Consider the following 9,690-nt stretch of genomic DNA (forward strand, 5'->3'; position numbering starts at 1 on the left):
GGATTTTTTTATTGTGTCAATATATTATATGTTACTTTTACGAGCATATTATCATGTGAACTATAATATTTCTTTTATACTCGAGAGTTTTGCCATTTCACAACTCACCTATATTTTTTAAATAGTTTATTATATATAAACCATGTGCCATGAGAGAGAGAGAGATGAAGAATGCACGAACCTAAAAGGCGATACACTAGATCGATATGTCCACTTCATAAAGGTGCACTAAGGCACATGTGAACATTAAAAAAACTGAATTAAAGAGTTGTAAATACTATAATTATGCCCTTGGCATGGATGTTAACATAGCTAAGCTTAGTGTTAACTAGAGAGAGAGAGAGAGAGAGAGAGAGAGAGAGAGAGAGAGAGAGAGAGATGTCGGTGTTCGAGCTTTACCCCCCCCATTGTAAGAGTGATTGAATCACCTTTGATACTAGGGTCTATGGCACAATCGGAATATGAGAAAATGGGTTTTTCTTTGATGGTCTCCGTGGAGTACATAGGCCCCAAGGAAAAGTGATTTGGCAGTTTCCATGACTCCATTGTAGTAGGGACAACAAGACATTTGGTATTGTCAGTTTTTAATACAACCCCGCTTTTATGGATATAAAAGAAGAGAGATGTATGTGGAGAGGAATTTTGGAATCTTTTTATTGCAAGTTTTATTCTAGAGAGAGAGAGAGAGAGAGAGAGAGAGAGAAAAGATAGAGATTGGGTGCTCTTCTTGCCTATTGGCACTTCAACATGGCACACTATCTATGTAGTGGCGACACTAAATTATCTATAGTATCAATGTAGTGTTCTTTTTACGTGCAATTAATATAATTGTGTGCTTTCCAAGAGAGAGCGAGGAGAGAGAGGTGTCAGAGTATTTGTGGTGAGCACTATGGTAGTTAGAATTAATTGGAATTTCGGAATCATTTTTGCACAAGTTTGTCGTCGTCACTGCTCATGAAAGAGAGAGAAAGAGATTGGGAGTGAAAAAGTGGGAAAGAAGAATCATGAAATGGTGTATAAATAAAGAGGAGAAGAAAACTCTTTCTCCAAGCTTTTTGGGAGGCCAGTGGGTCCGTAAGGAATATGCACCCTCCGTCGACGCCACATGTCATTCTCTCATTGGTTCATATCTACCTCTCCTCAAAGGAAGGATCTTTTTGCACTTCAGTCTAGGTTTAGTTACATTCCATTACTCCATCAAATAAACTTTTATACACATAAAAAATACACACACACACACACACACACACAAAAAACCCAAACCCAAAATGCCCACTAAAATGTTTTCTGCAAATTAAAAAGCACTCACTCGATATCACGATTCTATGGTGATTTAAAAAATTTCGAATGTATATGGAAATTAATCGCAATTATTCTGTCTTCGGACTCAGTACGGGTTTCGACGGGGACATTGCTCGGGCACACTTCGGTGCAATGCTTATATTGTCAACCCATTACAAGGTCTCACCAGAACTTTCGGACCACTTCATTCATGTTGGGGTTTGCACATAGGACAAGGTTTGCCTCAACCCCTGGTCCCAACAATTCAATCGATCTGTCATAGGCTAGGAGCTCGTGCCATCCGTTCGATTCATGTTGCGAGAAAGAGGCTTGCTTTAGCCTCCCCAATCTCCTGTTAAGAAAAAATGCAAAATTGAAAAAAATGAAAAAAAAAAAAATTACAAAAATGAAAAAACGAAAAATGAAAAATGAAAAAAAGAAAAGAAAAAACCTCCCTCTGCTCCCCTGTTTTCTTCATTTTCCTGTGTATTTCCTCATTTTTCTATAAATAGGTTTGTAGAGGTGGAGCATGGGAGGAGTAAGGAGGAACACAGGAGAGGTGAAGGAGGAGAAGGAGGAGGAGGAGGAAATAAAAGAGCTGTTTTTCTGCAAAGAAAAAAAGCTCTGTTTCTTCCCTTCTTCCATCCGTCCTTGTTCTCTCTCTCTCTCTCTCTCTCTCTCTCTCTCTCTCTCTCTTTCTCCATGGATATCTCCACTAGCTCTGTACATCTCTTGGGCTTTCTCTGCCTCCTCCTCTCGTCCATTGCTATTGCTTTGGTCTCTGGTAAGCAAGCGTTAGTTAATAATACACACATACATGCATATATTCCGTTCTCATAATCAATTGACCATGCGTTTCTCTTAATCCCCCCTATACGCCCTTAAGATTTCGTTTTTTTTATCTTTCAGACAAGGTATGTAGGCATAGTAGCTACATGAATGGAAAACAACTGCATTGAATTAATGCAAACATGTATGCCATTTATCATTCATATAGCTACTATGCCCACATAGCTTGTGTGTGTAATTTTTTCTTGTTTTTTTCTCTTGTGTAATTAAAATGATTTGACATTAAGTTGGGTTTTTTCTGTTGGCCTTTGTGTAGGATTGCCCATCTTGGATTCTTCCAAGGCTTCACAAGATTATGTATTGAAGGTCGAACCCATGCTGAGGCTAAAAGAGCTTGGAAGCGTAAGTTCCCATGTTTTATTTTCCTTCTCATTCTCTTTGGCATGTGTGTGTAGTTTACAAGAGAAACTATTCATTAGGAAAAGAAAATCAAAGAGAACATGGTACTTGAGCTTAGAAATATATATTATGATGAAAATTATGTGTTTATCTTTGAGCTTATATGGTGTTTTTATATTGTTTAAATGCAATAGATAAGTGACTCTACCCAGTATTTGCAAAGAACCTTCTTAAGCAAGGCATCAATGGATGCTGCGAAGCTGATCTATACATGGATGGAGGATGCTGGGATGATAAGGTATTTATATACTGTTTATGTGATACATACATATAGTTTGGGTTTAGACACAAACTATTTAAGTTGTAGGAAAACCAAAGCATTTTTCTTAATTGATATATCAATTTTGTTTCCTATTTGGACTTTTGAAGGATGTTGTAATAGATATACACAAACTATATCCATATAGCTTATTTCATTTGGTCATATGTATAACTAGATTGATGATACCAGAAATGTGAAAATGTCCAGTTAGATATCTTGTGATACATGATTCCATCTTCCAACTAGGTTCTGGTTGGTTTTTCATTTGATCATAAATGAATAGCCTTGGGTGGATTATACTGGAAATGTAAGATGATATTTGTTGCGAGAAATGATAGCTTTGTCATTGCTTTTTCATTTTGTCTTGTATAGCTGGATTGATGATATTGGAAATGTCCATGGACGAGTTGATTGTGGAAATGCTTCAGCTCCAATATTGTTCATAGGTTCCCATTTGGTATGTATGTATGCATTTGTGGATCTCATGTTTACCAGCACTTGAGAAGTGCCCAACCCCTTGGGATAGTCTAATTTGGACATTTCTTGGACCATCAGGACACTGTGATTGATGCTGGGATGTATGATGGAGCGCTTGGCATCATAACCGCAATAGCAGCAGTTAAAGTTTTGAAAATTAAGGGCCAACTTCATAACTTTCCTCGTCCAATCGAGGTAATTAAAGATCAAGAATATATAACTGTTCTAAAGTCGAAAGAGAAATTCCAGTATTGTCTGCTGATCGACAAGGCTGGTATGTAGATCCTTTTTTCTAAAACTTATGTGTGCTGTATATACCAGGTTATTGCTTTTAGTGATGAAGAGGGAGTCCGGTTTCAGTCAACCTTTCTTGGAAGTGCTGCTGTAGCTGGGAAATTTTCTGAGAACCTTCTTAGCGTCACAGACAAAAGGTGAGCTAAACTTACCCATTGATGTGAAACTGCCCTGTGATAACCGCTCTTTGTTAGATGCACTCAAAAGCATTGGAATGGAGATGTGGATTTTAAGATGGTATTGAACTACCATTGAATTATTTTTCCCTAGCTAATATATCTATCTATATTATTCTTTCGTTGCAGAGGCATCACACTTGGAACAGCCCTAAAGGATGCCTCCTTTCCAGGCACACTACAGAGTCTATCAAATATCAAGTATGACACAGATGCCGTTTGGGGCTATGTTGAGGTAGTATATTTTTTCATTGTAATTCTTTGAAATTTCACATGAGAAGCACAGTACCTCAAAATCTTATATAATTGTACATTTTCGTAGATACATATAGAGCAAGGTCCAGTCCTTGAAAGACAAGGAATTTCACTGGGAGTGGTAGGAAGCATTGCTGGCCAAACAAGGCTCTCGGTAGGTAACACCTTTATTCAATGTTACAAATTGTGGATCACTTCCAACCACACTTCCAACCATGGAAATTGAACTATTAGGTGGAATATAAATACATATGTAAAACAGCAAAAGTTTGTTTTTAACTGAACACACTTAATTCAACTATCTTTGATGGAAGTTTGAGTATGTACCTCTTATTCAATAGTTTTTTAGAATAACCTTGGGTCTTTAATATGAAGGTAAAATTAATGGGGCTCCAAGGACATGCCGGTACGGTGCCCATGGCCATGAGAAGAGACGCAATGGTGGCTGCTGCGGGAGCAATAGTGGCCATCGAACACATATGCAAGCATCCAGAAGAGTTTCTCACAAATGAGTTAGAGCTAACTGAAAGGCACCATTTTGTTAATGAAGGTGCTTTGGTGTGTACTGTTGGTGAGATTGCGGCATGGCCGGGTGCTAGCAATGTCATCCCTGGAGAGGTCATACATGCACCCACGCATACACCCCTGGATTGCTTATTGCTTCAATTTGGAATATACATGCATGCATGGTGTTATGGATCTGATTCGTTTTTTGTGCCATATAGGTTGTCTTCACTGTGGACATCCGAGCCGAGAATGATGATGTTCGAACCAAAGCCGTTCACGCCATACGGAACCAAATCGAAGCAATGAGCCAGGATAGGCAAATATCTTATGAAATTGCAATCAAGGTACGCGTGCACATGCGGTAACAGCCAAGTTTTCTTCAATCTATTTGTTAATGCCTCAATAGAAAATTTGTTAAGAGTAGCAAAAAACTAGCCCTAGTTTTGGCACAATCTTGAATTTTCAACTTCATGAATTCAATCACAACTCTTCTTGTATGCATTTATAGCATGAAGCAAGAGGAATACATTGTGACTCGGATATTCAGGAGCGTCTGTTTAAAGCAACAACACAAGCTCTACATGATCTTCCGACTTCAGGCTTGCATTCAGATCGTCAATTTGTTCCAACACTAGTCAGTGGTGCGGGTCACGATGCATTAATGATGGCACATTTGACGAAAGTATGCCTACAAGCATATACTTATTTAAGTTATTTTCACACCCATCAATATAATTTGTTTAGACCAAGTGATTTTGATCTTGTGTTTCCTTCTTAATTTTTTGGTCTGTGTGTGTGAAAAAAGGTTGGAATGTTGTTTGTTCGATGCTCTGGGGGTATAAGTCACTCGCCTGATGAACATGTGCTAGATGAGGACGTATGGGCTGCAAGCCTAGCTCTACATTCCTTTTTGGATAATGAAATCACTACTAACAACCAAGAGAGAATCGTTGATCCTGAAGAGGTGTCTTAGATGGTTACATAAGGAGAAGAAGAAGAAACATTTCTAACATCTCTCTACTTTGTACATTTTCTTGTAGAAACATCTGATAGTTTCTTGTAGCATATTCCAAAAGCATATCACACTTCATCACATTCCACACACTCAATTGGCATCTTATTGTATAAACATCATACTCTTTTTACCGAACAAACTGGAGATTATCAAGCAGCAGATAAAAGCTTTCTGCTTACAAAATGAAATGGTTCATGTTTATAGCAAATTCTCTGGTTCATAAAACAAAAACACCACCAAGAAAATGCCAAAAATATATTAGATAATGGCTCGACCAAAAATGTCCTCACATACTACTCTCGCACACTTTTTGTGGATCTATGCTATCCTTCTAGATATTTGTTCCTTTAGTTAGAGGTACAGTTGGATCAACATCTACCGCATATATATTCCTAAGCTATGTGTATGGAGTTGTTGCTGCCCATATTTATTCCTGCAACTTATATGATGTCTCTTTTTCTCTTTGCGTCTTTGTAGACCATTTTTATATTATGATGTGTATGAATTATTTATGTCATTCCAAAACATATGTTCTCTTAAGTGTCTCAACCAAAAGCGAGCTATTCTAGGTATGCATTAGTCTACCATGGCAAGTAAATTCTTTTTAATGGATTACATAGCAAGAGGTATTTCAAGTGGCAAGTGTGATGTACATTATTGTGTTGAGCATTAATACATTGCATTTTTGGCAATTATGATATTAACCTCCCTATCTATGAAAATACACCTCATACCTTTGTGCAAACGAGTGCCAATAGTAGTTAAAGAAAATGATCATTTGATGAGTTAAATGCAAGGGGTGGATGAGTATAGTTGTAAAGTTAGTAGGTCTATGTGTAAGGATGATATTGATTATGTGAATGATTCAATCTATGAGCATACGTGTATGTGTTTGTTGAGGAGCACATGATCTTAAATAGAGTTAGATACTAATGTAAGCATGAGATAAGGAAATATATTATTAGAAAATAGAGAGGAGAGAGAGAGAGAGAGAGAAATAAGGGTGTCGATCCACCTAACCACCCCCCGAGCGAAGGGATTGAGACGGGCTTGAGCCTCAATCGACATCCCATACCATTACCGTGGCATCGAGTCATACCTAGTACCGGCGCTCGCTTACAAGAGTTTGATCACCACTTGATCAAAGTCTCAACGTAGTCGAATCATGTGTCAAATGAGGGTAGCTAGGCCTCATATTTATTGCCAGACCTAAGGCCCCCAAGCAAGTTCACACTTGGCCTTAATGGGTTGTCTCAATCCCAATGATTAAAAGTAATCATTCCCTTCTTTACACTCTCGTTTAACCCTCACACTCGTGTATAGAATACTACGATACAATCTTACCACAGGATATTATATGGTCATGCCCGCAACATTACATCTTTAGTTTAACATACTTCGTTGTAATTGTGATTAGCCACTTTGTTGTTTTCATTTATTTGTGTCGTTCAACCTAATTTCGTAGGTCATTACCCATAGTTAGCTTTGACATGCTACCCAAGTTATCTAATTTCGTAGCTCATTACCCATAGTTAGGTTTGACATGCTACCCAAGTTATAATGGTTTCATCAATGTATGGAAACAAAACTTTCAGGATGATATTTGAGCCAAAGTAGCAAAGATGGGAATGGTTAATAGAACGATCATGTGTGTTCAGTCAAGCAAAGTTAATGTCATCTACCATCAACAAGTGGAAGTAGATCCAATAGTAGTGGAATTTGTTTTACAACCACTAGTGAGTGCATTTGGAGGCCAAACTTGCTAAACAAACTTCATCTTGTGGAAGTTCCAATGAAGGTCATCGTGGATTCCTACGAATCCACGAACCTCGGGATACCCAAAACTTTAGATTGAAAGAATTTGATGGTCATGATCTTCCTAATAGAGAGAATGATTGTGCGTGGAGGAGAAATTGAGAAGCCCTGCATGCAATTGCGAGGAGCATTGGCAATGCAATGAATGAAATTGTCCATAATCAATATGAGATGCAAACCAAAATTGTGATCCAAAGCATGGAGAACAAGTTATGTGTGTGATGAGTATTGGAGAGAGAATATGGAAGGCATCTTTGAGACCACAAGGTCAAGTTGGTGAAGTCTACTAAGCTCACGCAAAGGTATTGGTGTACTTGAACTCTATTTAATGGGATAATGTTGGTGGCAATCAACCAAGTAATATCACCATCAATGGAGGAAAAAAAGTGACGAAGGTCTCATGTGACCATGAATCTCAACTTGAGGAAGTGGTGGAGAGATTAATTGGGGTTATCCTGATCCAATTAACACTTCTTGAGCTTGCTATATAATCCATGCTCCCCAACCTTATGGCGAGAGAATTAGGCCCACTTATCTTTCATGTTCTAGAGTTATAGAGTAAATACAAATATGATCAAAATAGATCATTCGTGTGTTGTGTCACACAAGCCTCATGTCTTGTGTTACACAACTCTTCATGAACCTTCATGTGGTGGAACACACCGCCCTTTGTGCCAAAATGTCCAATGATGTGGTGACTTTGGTTGGGTCCTTGGAAAACACAAAAGGTGTCCACTTTGTTGGAGAAGAACGATGGAGACGGACGAGCTGCTGTTTTTCCTTACCTGCAGAGAAAATGTCGAACAACACACAGACAGAGGAAAAACACAAAACAACTTTTTGGGGGCACACGAAACCCTCATTTCTATTAGTTTTTATACCTATGCGTAAATAGTAAGCAATAACATATTTGGCCTTTTCTTACTATCAATCTCCCACTAAAAGGCCAAACTAGGGATCAACAAAGCTGATGGGAAGATTGAACAAGACCTACACATCCTACTTGATGAGTATGTTACACAATGTGTAACCTCATGACCTAAGTAATCCCCATCAAGTGGCAGCAATGCTCTAGTGCTTCATGCGGTAGAGCTTTGGTCAATGCATCTGCAACATTTTCTTGAGAAACAACTTTCTCAAGACTGATGTAGCCAGCAGCTATGCATTCTCGAATGAAGTGATATCTCACTCCAATGTGCTTGGTCTTTGCATGGTATACTGGGTTTTTAGCCAGTGCAATGACACTCTGACTATCACAAAATAGTATGGGTACAAGCTTAGATATGCCCATGTCACTGTTGGAAGCGAGGTCGTCTGTGCGGAAGATCGAGAAGCATTCAGTTCTGTTCTGTGTCTGCGTATGAGAGATTGTAGGTCGTTGCACAGAGAGAGAGAGAGAGAGAGAGAGAAAGAGAGAGAGACACAAAAGACTCTTTATTGCATAAACGAAGAATACAACAACCAACCTCACAAAGAGGTTACAAGGTCACTATATATAGTGACCGACTTAGGGCAACTACCCTTTATGCTAATTACATAAATGGCCAAAACGGGATAATGTGAATACGTCCATTATACACATGTATTCGACACTCCCCCGTAATGGGCGTATACATGGGTTATCTAAGATTACAGGTATAGGCTTAGGTTCTCGGACATATCAGCTTTGTTCGAGTCGGCAGGGTCCGAAGGCAGAAGATCGAACTGGTCGGGTCGGAACAGTTGAAGCCGATCATTAAGCAACTGATGTCGGTTGTCGGGAACCATCCTGCTCTGTGTCCGGCTCTAACCGGACTGGTTTGTCGTTACGCCCATCTGATGCCGAAGAGACCGAAAGCGGTCTGCCGAAAGACATTTGGTCATTCCATCTGCGACATTGTCGGTTGTGGATATTTTCTCTAGACCGATTTTCCCTGAAATGACGCAGTCCCGAACGAAGTGATATCGAACGTCGATATGTTTGGAGGCGTTGTGGTGAACCGGATTTTTCGACAAGGCAACAGCACCTTGACTGTCGCTGTAGACAACTGGAGCCGAGTCATGGTCGACTTGTCGAAACGTGTGCGCCAGCCGACCGAGCCATAAGGCTTCTTTTGCTGCGTCGGACGCAGCTACATATTCTGCTTCAGTCGTTGAGGTCGCTGTGCACTCCTGAAGTTTCGACTTCCACGAGATTGCTCCATTGCCGAATTTGAAGCAGTATCCGGTTGTAGATTTCCGACTGTCTATACAGCCGGCGAAGTCCGAGTCGGTGTAACCGACTACGCCTGAGGTTCGGTTCGGACCGAAAAGAATGCCATGGTCTTTTGTGCCAGTCAGATATCTGAACACATGCTTGACTGCGTTCCAATGCGATCGGC

General features: G+C 39.5%; 1 protein-coding gene across 1 annotated transcript; it reads left to right on the forward strand.

Moving 5' to 3' along the window:
* Positions 1-1,933: 1,933 nt before the first annotated feature.
* Positions 1,934-5,683, forward strand: LOC147866020 (allantoate deiminase 2-like). Its single transcript, XM_087316378.1, has 12 exons — positions 1,934-2,065; positions 2,387-2,472; positions 2,664-2,767; positions 3,164-3,248; positions 3,347-3,463; positions 3,590-3,699; positions 3,868-3,973; positions 4,061-4,147; positions 4,369-4,611; positions 4,719-4,844; positions 5,009-5,182; positions 5,306-5,683. The coding sequence occupies exons 1-12, from the start codon at positions 1,984-1,986 to the stop codon at positions 5,471-5,473; spliced, it is 1,488 nt and encodes a 495-aa protein (XP_087172504.1). The 5' UTR covers positions 1,934-1,983; the 3' UTR covers positions 5,474-5,683.
* The last annotated feature ends 4,007 nt before the right edge of the window (positions 5,684-9,690 follow it).

Source organism: Azolla caroliniana, unplaced genomic scaffold (genome assembly GCF_043228905.1).
Source record: "Azolla caroliniana isolate FFs.n. ecotype wild unplaced genomic scaffold, voAzoCaro1.0.p SCAF_3, whole genome shotgun sequence".
Taxonomy (NCBI): Eukaryota; Viridiplantae; Streptophyta; class Polypodiopsida; order Salviniales; family Salviniaceae; genus Azolla; species Azolla caroliniana.